This window comes from Arachis hypogaea, chromosome 6 (assembly GCF_003086295.3).
Source record: "Arachis hypogaea cultivar Tifrunner chromosome 6, arahy.Tifrunner.gnm2.J5K5, whole genome shotgun sequence".
NCBI classification, from domain to species: domain Eukaryota; kingdom Viridiplantae; phylum Streptophyta; class Magnoliopsida; order Fabales; family Fabaceae; genus Arachis; species Arachis hypogaea.
Window position 1 is genome coordinate 101758578 of NC_092041.1, and position 23124 is coordinate 101781701.

At 33.5% G+C, this 23124-nt stretch overlaps 1 protein-coding gene across 15 annotated transcripts; it reads right to left on the minus strand.

The window, feature by feature from the left end:
- Positions 1-251: 251 nt before the first annotated feature.
- On the minus strand, positions 252-8548 carry LOC112697178 (uncharacterized). Of its 15 annotated transcripts, XR_011862542.1 has the most exons (12): positions 7814-8239; positions 7116-7156; positions 6895-6913; positions 6742-6796; positions 6135-6365; positions 5258-5512; positions 4098-4238; positions 3686-3898; positions 3510-3602; positions 3320-3421; positions 2725-3081; positions 252-499 (listed from the first exon to the last, which is right to left on the minus strand). XR_011862542.1 is itself a non-coding variant. In XM_072197441.1 (11 exons), the coding sequence occupies exons 7-11, from the start codon at positions 4131-4133 to the stop codon at positions 410-412; spliced, it is 534 nt and encodes a 177-aa protein (XP_072053542.1). In that variant the 5' UTR covers positions 4134-4238; positions 5258-5512; positions 6135-6365; positions 6742-6796; positions 6895-6913; positions 7116-7156; positions 7814-8239; the 3' UTR covers positions 252-409. The 15 variants fall into 15 exon arrangements, 12 of the variants coding, with proteins under 12 accessions (XP_072053542.1, XP_072053541.1, XP_072053543.1 ...); XM_072197441.1 differs by lacking the exon at positions 2725-3081; XM_072197440.1 differs by lacking the exon at positions 2725-3081 and having other exon boundaries at positions 3489-3602.
- Positions 8549-23124: the final 14576 nt, after the last annotated feature.

A 23124-nucleotide genomic window follows, 5' to 3' on the forward strand; every position in this document is an offset into this window, starting at 1 on the left:
GGAGGTTTTATATTGAACTCTTGTGGCAGTTTTAAATCACTTTGTGGCAGTTTAAAACCCCCCACAAATTGACTTTTTAATTTGACACAAATTAACTATTTTGTGAGATTTTCAAACCTCCACAAATCCTGTAATTAATTATTTATTTTTAATTTCAAATCATTCATTAATCTTATTTCATTTATATGCTCTCAAATTAGAAATTTATTTTATAATATCAAAATTTAAAATCTAAATCTTTTATAACACAATTCCTCAATATAAGACATAACTCTATATAAAAAATTCTCAAAGTCAATAGTTCCAAACATAATTGCATATGGTATTGTTTTACATAACTATTATTGTTTTCCTTTAAAAAGTAAAATAAAACTTCAATATTTCAATGTCATCTAATTACATAAAAGTTTCAAATATTTGTCCTCGGGTGTCCATTACTATCACCAACTGATCTCCTAGCATCAAAAGGAGTAGTAGGCTCGCTTTCAGCATCATTAGCCTATATGTAAACATAAGATGTTATTAGTAATTTCAGTAAAGTTAAGCATCAAGATAATCTGATATAAGCCTTACAATTCAATTTTAAAGAGCATCTAAACCTAGTGTATTTATCAAAACACAGCAGAGCAGTTTCCCATGTTTAATGGACAACAACCACTAACAGAATGCAAGAACATTGTGATGTCCATGTTCTTAACTATTCTCAGCCTAATTTTTGGCCTCTAGAGTCGTGGGTTACCACTGATAATGAACAAGTTGGTAAAATAATGTAACAACTTTAACATAACACTAGCTTTTCTATAACTATTAAACACACCAATTGTTATCATTTGAACCTTTTACTTTTAGTATATCACATTTATTTAATAATTAGAATTAATGATATGAACATGTTCAATTTCAATTAGACTCCATTATTAATTATTATTCCATCTAAACTTATATTTCTAACAAATGAATTTATTATAAAGTTACTTCGCGGGCAGAAAAGAAGCCAACAAGCGCTTCGGGGATTCCTCCATCCTTCATCATTAGATATGCTTTCATCATATCAAATGATTGCTGCAATTTAGACTCTAGACTAATGACCTTTTGCTGTGAATTATGTAAGTCGGACTCCAAATTATTGATCTTTTCCTGTAAAATTGCAGCAGTAGTAGGCGAAGAAGATCCAGCTGAATTAGTGGAGATGGTTGATGAGCGGATAATTTGTACGCTTTTTGGCATTGTTTTTAGTATGTTTTTAGTATGATCTAGTTAGTTTTTAGTATATTTTTATTAGTTTTTAGTTAAAATTCACTTTTCTGGACTTTACTATGAGTTTGTGTGTTTTTCTGTGATTTCAGGTATTTTCTGGCTGAAATTGAGGGACCTGAGCAAAAATCTGATTCAGAGACTAAAAAGGACTGCAGATGCTGTTGGATTCTGACCTCCCTGCACTCGAAGCGGATTTTCTGGAGCTACAGAAGCCCAATTGGCGCGCTCTCAACGGCGTTGGAAAGTAGACATCCTGGGCTTTCCAGCAATATATGATAGTCCATACTTTGCCCAAGATTTGATGGCCCAAACCGGCGTTCAAAGTCACCCTCAGAATTCCCAGCGTTAAACGCCGGAACTGGCACAAGAATGGGAGTTAAACGCCCAAACTGGCATAAAAGCTGGCGTTTAACTCCAAGAAGAGTCTCTATACGAAAATGCTTCAATGCTCAGCCCAAGCACACACCAAGTGGGCCCGGAAGTGGATTTTTATGTCATTTACTCATCTCTGTACACCCTAGGCTACTAGTTCTCTATATATAGGACCTTTTACTATTGTATTTGAAGCTTTTGATCATGTTTTTATGATTGAACCCTCTTTGGGAGGCTGGCCATTCGGCCATGCCTAGACCTTGTTCTTATGTATTTTCAACGGTGGAGTTTCTACACACCATAGATTAAGGTGTGGAGCTCTGCTGTACCTCGAGTATTAATGCAATTACTATTGTTCTTCTATTCAATTCCGCTTGTTCTTGTTCCAAGATATCACTTGTTCTTCAACTTGATGAATGTGATGATCCATGACACTCATCATCATTCTCACCTATGAACGTGTGCCTGACAACCACCTCCGTTCTACCTTAGATTGGGTGAATATCTCTTGGATTCCTGATACACGATGCATGGTTGATCGCCTGACAACCGAGTGCTCGCCTGACAACCGAGCCAGCCATTCCGTGAGATCAGAGTCTTCGTGGTATAGGCTAGAACTGATGGCGGCATTCAAGAGAATCCGGAAGGTCTAACATTGTCTGTGGTATTCTGAGTAGGATTCAATGATTGAATGACTGTGACGAGCTTCAAACTCCTGAAGGCGGGGCGTTAGTGACAGACGCAAAAGAATCACTGGATTCTACTCCGGCCTGATTGAGAACCGACAGATGGATAGCCGTGCCGTGACAGGGTGCGTTGAACATTTCCACTGAGAGGATGGGAGGTAGCCACTGACAACGGTGAAACCCTTGCATAAGCTTGCCATGGAAAGGAGTAAGAAGGATTGGATGAAGACAGTAGGAAAGCAGAGAGACGGAAGGGACAAGCATCTTCATACGCTTATCTGAAATTCCTACCAATGAATTACATAAGTATCTCTATCTTTATCTTTATGTTTTATTCGTATATCATCATTCATATCCATTTGAGTCTGCCTGACTAAGATTTACAAGGTGACCATAGCTTGCTTCATACCAACAATCTCTGTGGGATCGACCCTTACTCGCGTAAGGTTTATTACTTGGACGACCCAGTACACTTGCTGGTTAGTTGTGCGAAGTTGTGTTTATGCCATGGTATTGAACACCAAGTTTTTGGATTCATTACTGGGGATTATTTGATTTGTGAAAAGTATTAATCACAATTTCGTGCACCAATGGTCATCCCATTAAGCCGACTTCTCACATTCCTAAAGATATTTGTAGGCGCTGCTCCCATGCCCATGCAACGAACTCTCCCAGAGTGTTCAGGCCCCAAAACTTTACCAACAGCATCATTAGGGGACACCTCAAATTGTGTATTTGACTGTGTCATATTCAGCTCAATTTGTTCCTATTTAAAAGTAGCAACACATGTAACCAATGGCATTGTAGATTATGATTATTCTAATGTTCCTAGACCATTATCACAACCAAAAATTTAAAGTGAAAAGTGCATGCAAGTGAAGTGAACCACTTTCCTATAATCATTACATATCTCAATCCACCAGCAGCCACACTTAAATCCCATTTTCACATGATCACATACAAATAAAATAAGATAAGATAGCAAAGGTTTACAAAATACTTACCACTATAGTTAATGCCTCGTTATTTACAAAAGACCCATCCTTTCTCTTATGTGTTTCAATGTACATCATTCCTCTACTAGGTTTTTTTCCCGTTTCCAAGTACTAAAAAAGAAGGAATAAAGAGTTAAAACAATTAACATATCTAATGCAAGTAAAATCACACATGTACCAAGTATGTGTATATATATACTATCTCATGTCGCCTCCGAGAGTTGGATTTAGATCCACAAGTGTGAGGAATGGTTTGCTTGCTTCGATTTTCCTTATTTTTCATGCAACGCTCCTAAAAATAAATATAATAACTTCAATTAATAATTTTTTTAATTAAACTACAACAATAACTAAATGAATTGTTTAGTGTCTTACAACTGTAGACGGTTTTAGTCGATAATTGACAAAGCAAGCCCATTGATCTCTTGGAACATCATCAGGCACATTGTTCACCAATGCTTCTCTTCTCATGGTTGGATCATAGAACTCATTCCACAATCTTTGCCTATATGTTGCCCACTTCTTTGCAATACTTTGAATGCAATACCTGTAGGCAATCTTTTCTGTGCTTGTAAAATGGAAGTGGGGCTTCAAACAAACAAACAAACAAATAAATAAATAAATAAATAAATACTTGAACTAATAGAAGTTTCAAATAAAATGAATTTTGCCTTTATCATTGTATCAAAACACTCATCCTTAAAAGACTTAGGCATGCCACCATTTTCTTGTCCTGACCACTTTTCAAAGCTAATTGGAAAGATACGAGCATTAGTTGCTAATATACCACAATAGCCAGCAAGTAAACCTTGTGCTTCACCATATGCCGCACCCTCTTCGTCAACCTCTACAATTACACGGTCTCTCCTAGGTAAGTTGCAAACATCCTTGACTTTGATCTTAGCCTTCTTTTTCATATTTGTAGAGTCTTAAGAAAAATAAAAAACTTAATTATTAAAAACATTCATAAATAATGCATGTATATTAATGTATAGGAGGAGACTCCTTCCTCTTCCCAGCTATATATGATTGTGGAACAAACAATAATAAAAAAACTCAATCACCTAATGTGTATATACAAATTTTTTTTTTGTAGGGTGGGTAACTTTTTTTATGACTAGTAGTGGTACTAATAATAACTAATTAAGCTAATAAGCACTGACGTAAATTAATAAGCTAATAAGCTCTCTAAGTCAAAAGAAATGGTTATTAACTAATTATGAAAGTTTGCTCATGGTTGACTCCAAAGGCATCCAAGGGCTACTACTATTATATACCACTTATATAGAACATCATCGTTTTTTAATTTTGACAGATTTTTCTTGTAATTTTTCTTGGAAACCATAAATGTCAAAAGACTACTCTAATATTAGATGAAAATGTTACAATAATTTAAAATTGAAGACAATAATTGACACATAATATTGATCTGATCTTTCTGGATTTTTGCTACAATTATTTCAAGTACTATCTTTTTAACCAATGATTAATCTTTCTCGTGTAGTAGTGTCATTATTGAAACGAGATCAAATACTCTGAGGTCAAGTACAACTGATTTAACCAACAAAACTAGTAATTTACTCAAAACAGATAGGTGAGTCATATAATGAAACGAAGTACTACTAGTTTTCATGAGCAACTGTTGTTGCATAGGCATTAAAAGCAAAATTGGTGAAGTTGCATAGGCATTAAAAGTCATATATTTCTGGTGATTTGATTTTATTCCTTTCAGTTTTTGTGAGGACAGTATAGAAAAGAAAAACTATTCTTGGTGGTCTAATTGGGTTCTTTTAAGCTAACAACCTTTTAAGCTAACAGTTATATTTGAGAATAACAACCTTTTAAGCTAACAAATGATTATGGATTAGGACATGTTCAACCTAATAGCATAAATGATTTAAACTATGCTTTAATCACATTAATTAGTTATGCAATATAAATTAATACCAATTATCTCCACATTCCAAGCAGACGAAGACTTTGAGTTAGAACAACGTGTGGCTCCATCAGATGAAATGGAATTTGCAGCGGTTTCAGAAGGAAATTGAGAAGGATCTTGAGAAGGAGCCTCACTAGCCTCTACACTAGTGATATCTTCAAATGCTGCTGGTGCTGGAGCTTGAAGTGAATGAGAAGCATTGTTGTTTTCCCTTTCATCTACAAACTTTAATGGATTTTTTATGCGTTTTCCCCTTGACATGACTGCACATTAACAAATACAAAACTGTTAAGCATTAGTTTATTCTCTTCTATCCTCCTTACCACCCTGTGGAATATTAATGAATTCAGTGGCCAGAAATCTTTTCATGCAGTCAGCTATGAAGCTGTAAGATTTCAATTTAATTAAGTGGTTTACAATGTGTTACATCAGAATATATGGCTTAGTGCTAATGTTTTGCCAGAAAGAATATAATGAGAATAATAGCATTATCTGAGGAAATTAAATATATACACATATATGAAATAAAATCGTTGCAGATTAAACTAAGGAAATTATTAATAAGTTTTGTACCAGTAGATGAGTTCAAATCAAACTGGCTCGTACGTATACTTCAAGACTTGTTAAAAATTGTATAATTTGAAAGCTAAATGATGATGTATTAAAAAACTTCATTCAAAGAAAAAGTTCAATTTATCTTATACGAAGTAACTAACTTAGATAAGTAGGAGAGTATTATTTGATTCTCAATAATCAATAGACTAAAGAGACTCTAAATATAATAAACTACATGATCACACTAGCTTTCAAAAGTAATTATAACTACAAATTGATAAGAATTAAGTGAACTAGAGGATTCTCAAGAAGGGATTGAAACAGTTGAACCTGAATTTATTAATAATGCCTTTCGAGTCAGTGGTCAGGAATAAAACATGTGTGCTAGGTTCTGGAGGAAGACCTCAATCTTCAAAATCTAATATGGTTTAGCAGCTGCTGGCTGAATTAGAGGCCCAGAAGAGGGAGACAGGGAATGCTAGGAAAGAATGCAATGAAACGAGAGCTAATCTTGTTGAGGTTGAGTCCCAGCTAGATGAAGAGCTGAAAATAATCTTGTTCCTGAAAAGTATTACAGGTTTAGAACAATTACCAGCAATAGAATAACTAAATTTAAAGCAAGTGAATAAGAAGGAAGCTAAACAATGAAAATGGAAGCAAAGAAATACTTTAGACTTGTTTGGTTTTGTTTTCATTTTTAGTATATTCTATTTTCTTTTCTTCATCATTATCACTATAATTCAAAGTTTTCCTGTACAGAACATGATTCAGGGAACTTTCAAGGGATCTAAGCAAATCTAAAGCTCTAGTCATCCTCCTCACATCACTTATCTGAATAAAAGATGTTGGCATGTGTGTGTACAAAGTCTGCATATAGAACTCGAATTTTCCTTTCAATTCCATGAATTTCTTCTAGCTAAAAATATCTTCTAGCTACCTTACTATAATTGGTGTAGTAGCTTCTCCAGTTTCATTGGCTTGTGCCTCATATCCTGTATTTTATTGCAGAAAGAATCAAATCAAATTTAAGTTCATCTGCCAAATAATTGAACAAACTGCATGAAAACATAAGTTTAGAGATATAGCTTACCTCTTTAGCCAATTCTCTTCTTTAGAAACCATGTACAATGCACAAAAAGATTATACTAATTAGAATGAACCAAAAGAACCACCTCAAAACTCTTTAATAAGTCTAAAAGTATACATATTTCCCATCAAAATTTTAATTATAAATTCAGTCAATCCAAAAGTTAAACCATAGATTAAAAAACAAATCACATATCAGAACTTCATAATTAGAATCAGTCTGACCTTGCAAACAGACCACCTAGGAATCCAACCTTCAGGATAAACTGCGTGTGTATGCGAATTCACTTAGAAAACATATAGCAAGTAGATGCCAAAGTCTAGAATTAAAGCATAATAATCACTAATAATATATAAGTCTAAAATTAAAACACAATGGCCATTAATTTGCGATACAATAGTACTAATAGACAGTCAAGAACAATAAAGAACAAAATTGATAACAAAAACAACAATAAAGTACAATCAAACTAAAACCATAATCAAGTCAAGACATAAACTACATAAACAGTAAAACATGATTGAGCACTAGCAAGTAGTAAGCAGTACAAATTCTTTGAACACAATAAGCAATGAAGCATAATAAATCAATGAGAGAGAAACCAATATCTCTGAAAAACATCTTCCTAAGCATATATTACTTATATAATCGATAATTAAAATATTTTAAGAGTTATAATAATTTTCACAATTATGTTCAATGTTTCTTTTCTGTTAAAATCTAACAATAAAAAACACAGAACAAAAGAGCATAACAAGAGGAGATACTAGTGAGACAGCAGCAATAGAACTGAGGAGGTGAGACAGAGAAGAAATTTATTAACAAAAAAGAAATATTTGCAAATTAATAGCGAAGAAGTAGAAAAAGAAGTACCAGCAGCAGTTCAGAGGAGAAATTAGAGTGAGAGAAAACAACGTTGTACCGTGGCAGTTACGGTGGCATCAACGGTAGAAATTGTAGCGGCAACAGCGACGGAAACTGCAGTGGCAACAACGATAGCATAGAGAGAACAGATCTAAAAGCGCCTTGATAGAAGAGGTGGCTTGATCCAGAAGCTTTCTACCGCAACGAACACGGCAGTGGTAACAACGCCGGCGACAAAAGCGGCAGCGGAAGCGGCGGCGGAAGCGGCGGCGGAAGCGACGAAAACGGCGGCACAGAACTTAGGGTTTCATCGTGGTTCTCTTCTCAACCTCAGTCTCATTTCTACGAAAGAGGAAATTAGGTTTTGTCATTTTGACTTTTGAGTAGGGAGAATTTTAAATTTTAATAATGAATTAATTATTAATGGAGGTTTTTTAAATTGCCATAAATAGAATATATTGTGGAGGTTTTGAGAAACTTCCACTAAAATTCTCCCACAATTAAATATTAATCTTGTAGTGGAACAAGGATCTTTAAACCATTGGATTGATTTAACAGCAGCCATGCAACCCAAAGCATGTGCAAAGTTAGAATGTCCATGCAAGAGAGCCTTGAGGTAACCAGAACAAGAGGACATATCACATTAATATGACATCAAGACTGTTGAGGAACATGACTTTTCATAAACACAAAATACTAGCACTAAAAGCTAAATGGCTAAATCAAATATCAAATATTTATAAAAATTTGGAACTTAAAAATAGAAAAGCCATGATTTGTTGCATCCAAAAGCACTGAAAAATAAAAATAATAAAAAAATATATAAAAAGAATGTAGAGAAAAATGAATCAGCTTTATCATACCCTCCTGCTATAGGAAAATCATAGTTGTCAATAAAATTTTTAGTAACTTAAATATAATCGTGCGTATATAATTATAAAGGTTAGCTAATAACCCAAAGTTTTTAATTTTTATCCTTACAAATTTGCTGTATAGTTATCTATCATTTGACTAAAAAGTGAATTAAGAGTATTAGTAAAGGAAGTAAATTAAACAAAGAAAATTTTAGTTTTTTCAATACATTAAATACATAAAAGCTTACAAAATCAATATTTACTTTATATTTATAATATTTTTTAACTAATACTTATCAACGTTTTAAACCTAAATATTAAATTTTAAATTAACTATAAATCCTGGTAGCATAAAAATAAAATAGACTATAAAATCTCATCAAAGATAATCGGAATATTTCTACTCCAACACTCATTAACAAGTACTCGCTGAAATAATGGACCAACCATATGCATTCCTCCAGCACCTTGTATAACTAAAGAAAAGTTCAGATCCAAATGAGATTATAGAAATTTAGGGAAGTAGGTGCAACTATTTTAATTTAGAAATCTAAATAGACAATGGAACAACTAAAGAATGAAAACATCCTAAGAAACCAAGATAGAAAAGCAAGAAACTTTTGCTTTTTGGAAGATCTAGAGAGTAGAGACCATACGCAATATTTTCCTTACACAGAAAATTGCATTAATGTGAGCATAACTCTAATATATTATCACGCTGATGTGTGTTAAGTGAGTAACTGATTCTTGTTCTATTTTTCTCATTCATATTTATTCATTGGAGAAAGTAATATCAATAGATAAGATTATTAGAGGGAAAAGAGGAGAGTTTGGAATTAAAAGAGGACTTCAAATTATGCAAGCTCATAAAATTCTTGCCTGGTTCTATAATCAATGCTCCAATATTGTTGGATCCTCTATATCTAGATAACAGTTTTGATATGTAAGATGAATAGACTACAGCAAGCTCAGAAGTATCCCTGCCCTTGAGAAATATTTTGTCACGTGAAGCAAAGGCTGTGAAAATGTCAACAAAGTAAAGCTTCCTTCAATTTTCTTGTGCTCAATCTTCAAGTTAGTGAATGAAGATGTTTCATTTCCTTCTTTTGTTTGTTTTCTGTTTCTTTAAGTAACATGAGTTGGAACAACACTATATTATTTCCTAGTTTCATCACTTCTAAAATAAATTTGTTGAAATCAAATTGAGTAATTCTTTATTGCAGAATTATGTTCAATCATTGATGTCATTGACACAGCGGTAAAATAATAAACCGGTGGAAGTTAAATTGAATATAACTAACGGCTTTTCATTCAAGAAAGTGAAGTAAATTTCTTACTTGGTTCACAAAGCTCACTAGACCTGCCAATCTCTCCACTTTAGTAGACATGTTTGGAGTGTTAGTTTGTTCTTCAGGTTGTCCTACTGCTATAGATTCTAAAACCATTTGTTGAAGTTTGTCCATGCCTTGTGAAAGAGCATCTTCTGTTTGCTAACAAGATTTTCCAAGGTTTCTTATGTCTTACCTTTGTTGCTCTGTCATGGTTTCAATCCTAGGGACCAGATATGCAATCAAAACGTTTTTTTTTTAATTATTAATAATGCATCATATCACCATTTACATGCAAAGCTGGTGCTCTCACTCACAATGAGAAAGTGATAAACCCCATTTGTAGGGTTTATCTTGTATTGATTTTTGGGGATTTTATCACATTTTACCCACATTTATTCAATGAAATAGCATGGTTTTGTATGTTCTCCTTTAATTGTGCTTAAGAGTGAAAACATGCTTTTTAGGTCTTAAAATAAATAAATTTAATTCACCTTCATTCCATTAGATGTAGTGACCCTCAGTTTTAAAAATATAAATATAAATAAGTTATAATTTATTTTATAGAATTAGAATTCTTTATTTTTAGAAAAAATTATTTTTATTATCAATAATTAAACTAATTTTATAATAATTTAAATTTAATCAAATTTATATTATTATTATTATTATTATTATTATTATTATTATTATTATTATTATTATTATTATATATACTTACCGTAAGTATTAAATTGCATTATAAGTTTATATATATATCATATTCATTGCATTACTATTATTATTATTATTATTACGTTTATTATTATTATTATTATTATTACATCACCATCATTACTATCGCTATTATTATTATTATTATTATTATTATTATTATTATTAGCTATAAAGCATAAGAGATAAAAGGTGGTTTAAATTTTGCATCAGGTTACATATATATTGTTATTATCATTATGCATTAGGTTATGTGTTATATATATATATATATGGCATCTATATAATAGAGAGACCAAGGCGGTTTATAATTTATACATAATAATAATAAAAAAAAAAGCTAAGACGGTCATATATATATATATATATATATATATATATATATATATATATATATATATATATATATATATATATATATACATATATACGTGAATATCGAAAGGGAGAGGGAAGAACGTAACGAAGAGAAAAAAACATAAACTCTTCCGAACTTCCGGCTTCGATTTCTTGAAATCCGTAACTCCAATCAAAAATTTAATCTGGTAAGAGTATTCGTAACCTCCTCCTCTACACGTTGGTACCATTTTTTATTAGTGGAAGTTGACAGTGACATAGTTCATCTTTTCTTTGGGTTTGGCCAACGGGAATTTTAGGAGGCATAGACGATTCTGGACGTTTTCTTCTTCGATAGCTCGGTTAGAAAGCTTCTCCAGAGCTTTGAATATTTTGATTCCGTACGAAGGTATGGTTTTGGTTTCTCGTAGTTAACATTTAATGTCACGTGAAAACTCAAGCTAGAAGACCTTAAGATAGGAATGGACTGAATGTATAATTGATGGATTGTGTATATGGAATAGAATGTGTGGTTCAGCTGTTGTTAATAATTTGCTGTTGAAGTTGGTCAGTTTGGGAAAAGATTTAATATTGGTATTTGTTTGATTATGAAATAATTTGTTACTGGACATGATTTGAGTGACTGAGAGGTGTTTGGTTGATAGTTGGGACCCTTGAAGGGTGGCAAAAATTTGAGTCTTAGAGGAGATAATGCCAAAATTTCTTTAAGAATTAGAGTTTTGATTTGAGGTAACATTTTAAAAGGGAAAGAGATTATTATGTGGCTTGTGTATTTGATACTATTTGTTGACCCTCTGTCGCAAGATGTGACCGGGCACTTTAACTCCCCGGATTCCCCCATGGGCATGCATATATATATTAATATTGAATATTATATTTGAGCTTGGAGTTCGTCTCCATGGAATACTATATTATTGAGCTTGGAGTTTAACTCCATGGAATACTATATTATTGAGCTTGGAGTGTAACTCCATGGAATATTATTGAGCTTGGAGTGTGACTCCATGGAATATTATATTTGAGCTTGGAGTTTGACTCCATGGAATATTATTGAGCTTGGGGATGCGCGCACAGAGGGACTGTCCAATGGTTAACTACCAGGACTTGTCGGGTTGGCTGTATAACCGACAGATGAGACTCATCAGCCATAGGACAGGCATACATCATATGCATTTGTTTGTTTGCTTGAGTGTGCATTGTTTTGGTTTGCTTAACTGTTTAATTCTGCTTATCCACTACTTGTTCTACTTGCTATAAATGCTTCTCTATCTGTGTTTTCTTTGCTTGAATTGTATGTGTATGTTTTCTTAGAAATTCCTCTTGACGAAGGTGTGAGGAGAGAGGGTTGTTCCACCAGTGATTCAGAGGATTAGAGGAGACAGAACGTGAATTATTAGGTTAAAGTTAGATTCAGAATTAGAATACCTTAGACAACTTACCTAATTTCTGGTTTAGTTGAATTCTTAGGTTGAAATCTGAGTGTCGAAGTTCTAGGAATGCCTCTGGCTTTCCCGATACCTTTTATATTAACTATGCGGGCACCTTTACCATATTGAGAACCTCCGGTTCTCATTCCATACTATGTTGTTGTTTTTCAGATGCAGGTCGAGAGGCATCTCGTTAGGCGTCTGGACTCTTGAGGCGGAGTGGTTACTGGGATATTTTGTTATGATATGATGTATATATATGTACTTAGCTTTCTCTCCGCAAGACTTATTCTTTTTGATCCTCTTAGAGGTTTATGGAGAGGCAGGATTGTATATATGTACTTTTGGGTTTTGGATATATATGTATATATGTGTAAATATTCTCCGGCCAGTCTTGACTTCGCAGGCTGAGTTAGGAGCTTGATATTATGTATCTTTGGCACTCTATTCCCACTTCTGTTATCTTGTGTTAAATAGTTATGGTTTTCTTAGCACGTAAGCTAACTCGTTCCTTGAGCGTAGCGCCTTTATTGTGCGATTTTTTTATTTCCCCCTTTTCTTCAAGGCTCCTAGCATACCATAATTCTTCTGCTATTATATGTACTCATTTTATTTTAGAGGTCGTAATACCTCACCACCTTCGTTTTACGACTTAAGCGTAAAGCTTAGTGTGGTAGGGTGTTACATTATGGTATCAGAGCAGTTCGTTCCTATAGAGCCTGAGGGATGGACTGATTATGCTTCTGGGCATACTCTGGGTGTGTGTATGTGCTATTAGGATATCTGATTGATATATGTGGCATAAATGTTCATGAGCATGCATCTGGAACTTGAAACATTAAACTTGCGATATTGAGACTGATCAACTTAATATCACTTGTTTGGTGTGAACAGGGACCAAATGTCGTCTCGTGGATCCGAACGAGGTGTTCAGAGAGGAAATCCCGTGGTTGAACCAATGCAAGGACGTCCAGGTGGAAACCCTAGTGCTAGTACAAGTAACGTAAGTCGATACTATAGGTCTATGACCCTTACTGACTTCCTCAAGAGTGGTCCACCTCGGTTTAACGGAAACGCCAATGCCCTGGAGGCTGATCAGTGGTTTCGAGAAGTGGAGAGGTTTTTGTACACTCAGCATGTTCCTGAAGTACAGTCAGTAGAGATAGTGACTCATATGTTGGAAGGAGATGCTCAGAATTGGTGGCAAGAATTGTGTCATACCTTGCAGGTGGAGTTAACGGATGTCTCTTGGCATGGATTCAAGACAGAGTTTTATGGGAGATATTTCTTGCATGCGTTTCGCATTGCAAAGGAATTGGAGTTAATGCAGCTGAAGCAAAAGGATATGTCCGTTGCCGACTATACCCGTGAATTCGACAACCTGTGCCATTTCTCAAAAACTTGTCAAGGAAATCCAGCTGATTATGAGGAATGGAAGTGTGCTCAGTATGAGAAAGGACTAAGGAGAGATATCTTTAATTATGTGTATCCACAAAAGTTAACAAATTTCACTGAGTTGGTTAAGAAGAGCCAGCTCGCTGAGGATTGCTCCATGAAGTGGACACTGCTACAGGAAGGCTTTGGTGAGACCACTCCAGAAGAGCCGCGCAGGTACGGACTGGGAATGTGTTTTCGATGTGGAGCACCGGGACATATGTCTAGGGATTGTTCGCGTGGGAGAGCCGCAGATACGGGTTGGCCACGACAGGATCGAGGTAAGTATGATACCGAATGCGTAGAAAGGATTTGTTCTGTATAGAGCTAGGACCCCGCTTTCGTTTAGGTTACATAACCAGATATGGAAGTTTAGGACTAGAAAGATTGGGCGTAGTTTTGGACTTAGATACATACTAGAAATTTAGGCCGATAGAAATATCTGTTTGATAACCGGTTAGGTGGCGAGAGAAAAAGTAAGTTGTGATAGATTTAGTGTTAGAGACTGAACCAGTTTCGATTGTATTACGAAAGGTGGAACCATTAGAATTGGCAGAACTTAAGAATATCCTGGATTTACAAACAAAGCATGTCAAATCTTTCTGTTTTTCTTTGACATGTTTAAGAAGGGAAGTTACGTTAGTATGAATCTTTTCCATGTTATATCAATTTTCGAGGGCGAAAATTTTTATAAGGTGGGTAGAATGTAGTGACCCTCAGTTTTAAAAATATAAATATAAATAAGTTATAATTTATTTTATAGAATTAGAATTCTTTATTTTTAGAAAAAATTATTTTTATTATCAATAATTAAACTAATTTTATAATAATTTAAATTTAATCAAATTTATATTATTATTATTATTATTATTATTATTATTATTATTATTATTATTATTATTATATATACTTACCGTAAGTATTAAATTGCATTATAAGTTTATATATATATCATATTCATTGCATTACTATTATTATTATTATTATTACGTTTATTATTATTATTATTATTACATGACCATCATTACTATCGCTAGTATTATTATTATTATTATTATTATTATTATTAGCTATAAAGCATAAGAGATAAAAGGTGGTTTAAATTTTGCATCAGGTTACATATATATTGTTATTATCATTATGCATTAGGTTATGTGTTATATATATATATATGGCATCTATATAATAGAGAGACCAAGGCGGTTTATAATTTATACATAATAATAATAAAAAAAAAGCTAAGACGGTCATATATATATATATATATATATATATATATATATATATATATATATATATATATATATACACGTGAATATCGAAAGGGAGAGGGAAGAACGTAACGAAGAGAAAAAAACATAAACTCTTCCGAACTTCCGGCTTCGATTTCTTGAAATCCGTAACTCCAATCAAAAATTTAATCCGGTAAGAGTATTCGTAACCTCCTCCTCTACACGTTGGTACCATTTTTTATTAGTGGAAGTTGACAGTGACATAGTTCATCTTTTCTTTGGGTTTGGCCAACGGGAATTTTAGGAGGCATAGACGATTCTGGACGTTTTCTTCTTCGATAGCTCGGTTAGAAAGCTTCTCCAGAGCTTTGAATATTTTGATTCCGTACGAAGGTATGGTTTTGGTTTCTCGTAGTTAACATTTAATGTCACGTGAAAACTCAGGCTAGAAGACCTTAAGATAGGAATGGACTGAATGTATAATTGATGGATTGTGTATATGGAATAGAATGTGTGGTTCAGCTGTTGTTAATAATTTGCTGTTGAAGTTGGTCAGTTTGGGAAAAGATTTAATATTGGTATTTGTTTGATTATGAAATAATTTGTTACTGGACATGATTTGAGTGACTGAGAGGTGTTTGGTTGATAGTTGGGACCCTTGAAGGGTGGCAAAAATTTGAGTCTTAGAGGAGATAATGCCAAAATTTCTTTAAGAATTAGAGTTTTGATTTGAGGTAACATTTTAAAAGGGAAAGAGATTATTATGTGGCTTGTGTATTTGATACTATTTGTTGACCCTCTGTCGCAAGATGTGACCGGGCACTTTAACTCCCCGGATTCCCCCATGGGCATGCATATATATATTAATATTGAATATTATATTTGAGCTTGGAGTTCGTCTCCATGGAATACTATATTATTGAGCTTGGAGTTTAACTCCATGGAATACTATATTATTGAGCTTGGAGTGTAACTCCATGGAATATTATTGAGCTTGGAGTGTGACTCCATGGAATATTATATTTGAGCTTGGAGTTTGACTCCATGGAATATTATTGAGCTTGGGGATGCGCGCACAGAGGGACTGTCCAATGGTTAACTACCAGGACTTGTCGGGTTGGCTGTATAACCGACAGATGAGACTCATCAGCCATAGGACAGGCATACATCATATGCATTTGTTTGTTTGCTTGAGTGTGCATTGTTTTGGTTTGCTTAACTGTTTAATTCTGCTTATCCACTACTTGTTCTACTTGCTATAAATGCTTCTCTATCTGTGTTTTCTTTGCTTGAATTGTATGTGTATGTTTTCTTAGAAATTCCTCTTGACGAAGGTGTGAGGAGAGAGGGTTGTTCCACCAGTGATTCAGAGGATTAGAGGAGACAGAACGTGAATTATTAGGTTAAAGTTAGATTCAGAATTAGAATACCTTAGACAACTTACCTAATTTCTGGTTTAGTTGAATTCTTAGGTTGAAATCTGAGTGTCGAAGTTCTAGGAATGCCTCTGGCTTTCCCGATACCTTTTATATTAACTATGCGGGCACCTTTACCATATTGAGAACCTCCGGTTCTCATTCCATACTATGTTGTTGTTTTTCAGATGCAGGTCGAGAGGCATCTCGTTAGGCGTCTGGACTCTTGAGGCGGAGTGGTTACTGGGATATTTTGTTATGATATGATGTATATATATGTACTTAGCTTTCTCTCCGCAAGACTTATTCTTTTTGATCCTCTTAGAGGTTTATGGAGAGGCAGGATTGTATATATGTACTTTTGGGTTTTGGATATATATGTATATATGTGTAAATATTCTCCGGCCAGTCTTGACTTCGCAGGCTGAGTTAGGAGCTTGATATTATGTATCTTTGGCACTCTATTCCCACTTCTGTTATCTTGTGTTAAATAGTTATGGTTTTCTTAGCACGTAAGCTAACTCGTTCCTTGAGCGTAGCGCCTTTATTGTGCGATTTTTTTATTTCCCCCTTTTCTTCAAGGCTCCTAGCATACCATAATTCTTCTGCTATTATATGTACTCATTTTATTTTAGAGGTCGTAATACCTCACCACCTTCGTTTTACGACTTAAGCGTAAAGCTTAGTGTGGTAGGGTGTTACATTAGATGCCTTGATATGTTTGTTAAGTGATTTAAGGTTTAGGAGGCAAAGATGGATCAAGGGAATGAAGAAAGAAAGCATGAAAAGTTGGAGAACTCATGAAGAAATGAAAGAACCGGAAAGTTGTCAAGTCGACCTCTTCACACTTAAATGACCATAACTTAAGCTACAGAGGTCCAAATGATGCGGTTCCAGTTGGGTTGGAAAGCTAACATCCGGGGCTTCGAAACGATATAAGATTTGTTATGGTTGAACTGCACATGGTGACGCGTACGTGCATAGTACGCGCACGCGCCGTTGCTGCCACCTGGTTCACTTAAAGCAAAACGTGGCCAGCGAATTCTAAAGCCTTATGGGTCCAATCCAACTCATTTCTAATGCTATTTAACCCAAGGAGTGAAGAGGGAAAAAAAAGTTAGTTACCATTAGTCATAGTTTAGTAGTTAGAGTTAGTTTCTAGAGAGAGAAGCTCTCACTTCTCTCTAGGATTAGGATTAGGATTAGTTCTTAGATCTATGTTTTAATCTTTGCTTTCTTCCACTTCTACCTCTCAATTCTTTGTTGCTACATTCATCTTCTTCTACTCTTTTGTTGTAATTTCCTTTATGTTGTTCTTATATTTTGTTGTAGATCTAGTATTGTTCCTTCTACATTCTTCCAATTCAATAAGAGGTAATTCATACTAAATGTGTCTTCTTTGCTTTTCTGTTGTTGATCTCTTGTTTTTGTAGTTGTAGATTCCTTTAATTCTTGCATTTGATAATGATTACTTCTATTGCACTTTATGTGTTTGTTGAAATGTCTCTTTTAGTTTTAGTGTAGATTTTGTTCCTCTTGGCCTAGGTAGAGTAATTAGTGACACTTGAGTTATCTAATTCCTTTGTTGATTGATAATTGGAGAGATTGCTAATTGGTTTGGAGTGCACTAAAGCTAGTCTTTCCTTGGGAGTTGGCTAGGACTTGTGGCTCAAGTCAATTCATCCACTTGACTTTCCTTTATTTAGCAAGGGTTAACTAAGTGGTAGCAATGAACAATTCTCATCACAATTGAGAAGGATAACTAGGATAGGACTTCTAATTTTCATACCTTGCCAAGAGCCTTTTATAGTTGTTAGTTTATTTTCATTGCCATTTACTTTTCATGCTTCTTATCCAAAACCCCAAAATAACTCATAACCAATAACAAGACACTTTATTGTAATTCCTAGGGAGAACGACCCGAGGTTTGAATACTTCGGTTTATAAAATTAGGGGTTTGTTACTTGTGACAAACAATCTTTTGTATGAAAGAATTATTGTTGGTTTAGAAACTATACTTGCAACGAGATTTCATTAGTGAAATTCTAAACCGTCAAAAATCCGTTCATCAGAAAGCTTTCTCAACATCTTTTATTTAACTAGATAGTAAGCATCACCTTTAGAATTTCTGAAGGGCAAAAGCCTCCAATCCAGAAGAAAAATTGTTCAAGCACCTTTATGATCTTTTATATACTTCTGCATCAGCAAGAAAATTAAAAATTGAAAGCCAAAATACACACTTACATCATTCAAACATTAACACAACATTCATGGAACAGATTAGCAGTGCTTTGTGTATTATTGCATTTAACCATCATTCAAACACTTACATCAGAAAATACACATACGCCATGTTTTGTACTAATTTCGGACAAATGATGCAGATTAATCAGTTCAATAGAACATATTAGGTCTCAAACTAAATAAAATCTAAAGCAAAAAAATAACACAACGGAAAATGCAGCAGTAACAAGCTAACAACAACATCACAAAAAATCAATGAAAGTTGAAAACACAATAATAAAAACAGAACCAGCATTCTTTGTTTCTTCCTACTAGAGCATGAAGTAGATCTAAAAGAACGAAGAGTTACCTATTAGAAGTGATAGAGATCGCGAAACCAAACTGTAGAAGCTTGCTGAAGGCAGCAACAACGGCGTTGCTTGCCACGGCGAGGAGATGAAAATTGAAGTTTCTTGGCCCACAAGTCACCTTACGTAAGAGATCTATGAAAAAACATCAAGAAAACACAAGTTTTAAGCATGGCTCTCAAAACTGAATCAAACAAAGGAATGAGTAGCCACCAAACCTGAATTTGAACCATGAAAAATCACATGATTTTGAAAAGGAAAAAGAGAGGATCACTTTAATTGGTTTGGAATTTTGATTTGAGTTTTGGTTTGGAAGAAATCAAGATTTGAAGTTCTATATGTTCAAAGTTTTCTCTCTTTTCTTTCTCTCTTATTTTCGGCCATTCAAGATGGAAATGAGCAGCTTGGAGTATCTTGGAGGTGGGGAAAAAACATGCTTGATGATGATTAACTAGTTAGGGAGGTGGTTGAAAAATATCTCAGGTGTATAATTACTAAAATTAGATGTATTAGAACACACTTAACAACACATCTAGAGATTAATATCTAAGTTACTAGTATAGATGACACTAGTAATATAATTAATTAACATGAGAATAGAATATATATGATGAGGCATTAGCATTGCTAAAATCATAAGAGAGTATTGGTGTTAACCTGCACCAGTAGATTATGAGCCCGGTTAAACTTATCTCCCATTTTTAACAAAAGCAGATCAATTAATATAATAATATTATATTATTATTTATCTTCTCTCACGAGTCGAGTTTAGCTTGTCAAATTGAGATTAACGACGAAAACTAGAATCTAAAACTCCTAATCGAAGCGGCTCAAAAATTAGGCTTTTCGCAATTGTGTCGTCGAGGTTATCTCAGAAAAGGTTCTTACTTAATGATGACATAAGGATGATGTAGGTTGAGGTACAGTAGAGGAGCTTCCTTTACTAAACTTTCAAAAACTCCGCTTCTTTAAAAAAAGTCTCATGTATCCAAAAACTAGGTTGTTACAATAAATCTTAGCCGCCCCACCGGACTAAATTCAGCCTACCACTGAACCCGCTTGCACATCCGGGTAGTAGGAGAGAATGCTTCCATTCAAAACCTAGTGAAGAAGAGAGTAGACCTTCTTAAGGTACTACTCCCTAACCAACCACAGATCTAAAATCTGGAAATTTGAATCAGAAATGTGAACATAATACATTTCATTACATAACTACTCCTCTTTTCTTTATTTAGAGAACCAAAAATTCTTATCCAAATTCTCAATGCACCAATCAAAACCACTCTTCAAAATATTCCAAAATTTACCAAACATAAGATCTATTATCCGTAGAACAACTGAAAGCGTCAATAAAAAAATGATATTTAGCACATTTCTTATAGTATTAGATATTAAACTTACACTGATTTCTTCTCGAACGAATATTTAAACCAAACTAATTAAATCAGGTCGAATCAATTTCGATCAAGTAATTGAGTTACACGTACCTATTTATACCGCTACTTTCAATCTTAAAACTTCAAAAGTTTTGTTTTGATACAAATATTATACTAAAAAGTATATAATTCTCTGTCCTTCTCAAATAATTGTTCACTTTTGAAATTCTATTGTTCAGAAATAATTATATATTTAGAAAATTTATGCAACGTTACATTGGTTATCTTTTCTTAATTATAATTCGTAATATTAATATAGTAGAAGAGAGCGAATAAATAGGAAAATTATTAAGGATAATTTTATAAAATAAATCTTCACTTCTTCAAACTTTTATATAATTTTGAGTAAATTTTCATTCGACCCTTAATCATTTTGCTGATTCTCATTTTATTTCGTATCGATTAAAAAATAATATTGTGGCTTTTAACAATTAATTCTGTTAGACATTTTACTCTTTTTATTAATGTCTTCATTTAGAATTAACGAATTTTATCTACGTATCATGTTAGTTAATGACGTGTCAGGGAATCATTCCAAGGGACAAAATACTTTTTGTCGTGTCAGTAATACGCTGTAGTAAAATAAGACAATTAAACCCTAAAAATATTTTAGGAGACACTTAAACCCTTAACTAATTTAAATGTAGACACATAAATCCATAATGAACCATGAAGTAGGACAAATATCCCTAAATTTCAACAAGCCATTGTATTTCCTGCACTGGTTGCTGGCCTAAGTTGGCGGCAGCCTCAGTTCCTTTCTCCTCCTTCTCATTTTTTTTCTGCAAAGTTCTAATATGAGCGCAGTAAAAGCTACCTCATCAAGTTCAATCCCTGTCATCATTTTATTTTTGATTTTCAATACAAATTTTATGTCCCCATCTTTGCAATATCTATCTATTAGTGTTGTGAACGTGATCTTGTTAGATTTTAAACCTATCTCACTCATCTCATTCACAAGTTTCCTAACTTTTTCTAAATCGCAAATATTGCAAATGATTAACGCATTGTACGTGATTAAATCCGGCCTAATGCCTTGATTCACCATTACTTGAAAATTCTTTTAGGCCAAATCAATTTTTCATATTTATATTGTCCATCAATCAAAGTGGTGAAAGTAACATCATTCGAGACCAACCCTTTCTTGCACATGTCTCAAAGAAGAAGAAGCAGCAGCAACATCAAGAAACTAAGACTATTACCAACTAAGGCCAACAACCAGTGCAGTAGCAGGTACAATGACTTGTTAAAATTTAGGGATACTTGTCCTATTTCATGGTTCATTATAGGTTTATGTTTAAATCAATTAGTGGTTTAAGTGTCTCTTGAAATTTTTTTTAGGAGTTTAATTATCCTATTTTATTGCAGCATATTGTTACATGGCAGGGGACATTTTATCCTTTGAAATGGTTCCTTGATACGTTATCAGCTAATGTGACACGTAGGTAAAATCCGTTAGCTCTGGACGAAAACATTAACAAAGAGGGTAGAATGTCTGACAGAGTTAATCATTAGGGACTGTAATATCATTTTCTAATCGATCAGAAGTGGAATGAGATTAGCGAAATAGTTAGAAATCGGTGTAGGGTTTTACTCTATAATTTTTTGATTTTTTTAAATCTATATGAATATATATTTACAAAATAAAGATTATTTAAAAACATAGAGGTTACTAATTATAATTATCTTATAAATTTATTTTATATTTTTTTAATTTTTTATAATATTATTAAACTAACTCAAATTGATTAAAGATCTTACAATTTAGTTGACTATAGTATCTTTTGATTTGACAGATCAAGAATTAATTTATTGCGGATCTGAATTTTATTTTTTTTGTTTTTTGTTCAGGTGGATTGGACAACCTCCAATCCTAGATACCTAGATGAATTGGACAATCCTCAATCTTAGGTACAACACACACTTACCAATTTTTTCTCCTCGACTGCAGTCGATAGGAGTTGAACTCGAGACCTTTGAGGTGGGGAGGGGGAGATATGCCATGTGAATTAAAGCTTATTGGTCATTGTTTGGTTTAAATGATTTTAAAAGGAAGAAAAATGAAAAAGAAGAAAATGGATGAAAAAACCCATTTTTTATTGTTTGGAACAAAGGAGAAAATGAGTGAAAAATAAAAAGATTGGTATTGGGTCCATATAATTTTTTTCTCTCAATGCTTGGAAGAAAACTAAAGAGAGAAGGCCAAAAATTGTTAAAATTTCATATTTACCCTTTTAACAACAAAAAACAAAATACCTAACTCACTCTCTATGTGAAATTAATATATGTAAAGATAATAAAGTAATTTTACTCCATGATAATTTTTTCTCTTTTTATTTTTCTTTATATTCAAACAAAAAAATTCTTCTTCTTATTTTTTTTCTTTTATTTTCTCTTCATCCAAACAATATAAAAAAAATTATTTTTCCTCTTATTTTCTTTCTTTTTATTTTCTTTTCATTTATTTTCTTTCCTTTTATTTTGTATCAAACATCCAAACATAATGTCACCTTTTAATTTGAATATAGAAGAAAAAGTGGTGTTAGACTCAGATGTGGGGAATACAGGTGCTTTACAGTCA

Coding starts and splice junctions, on each gene's coding strand:
- LOC112697178 (XM_072197439.1), bottom strand. CDS start 4,133: ATGGTGAAGCACAAGGTTTACTTGCTGGCTATTGTG. Junction 3,899..4,097: donor TTTACTTGCTGGCTATTGTG/GTATATTAGCAA, acceptor GTTTGTTTGAAG/CCCCACTTCCATTTTACAAG. Junction 3,422..3,488: donor TATATATATACACATACTTG/GTACATGTGTGA, acceptor CTTCTTTTTTAG/TACTTGGAAACGGGAAAAAA.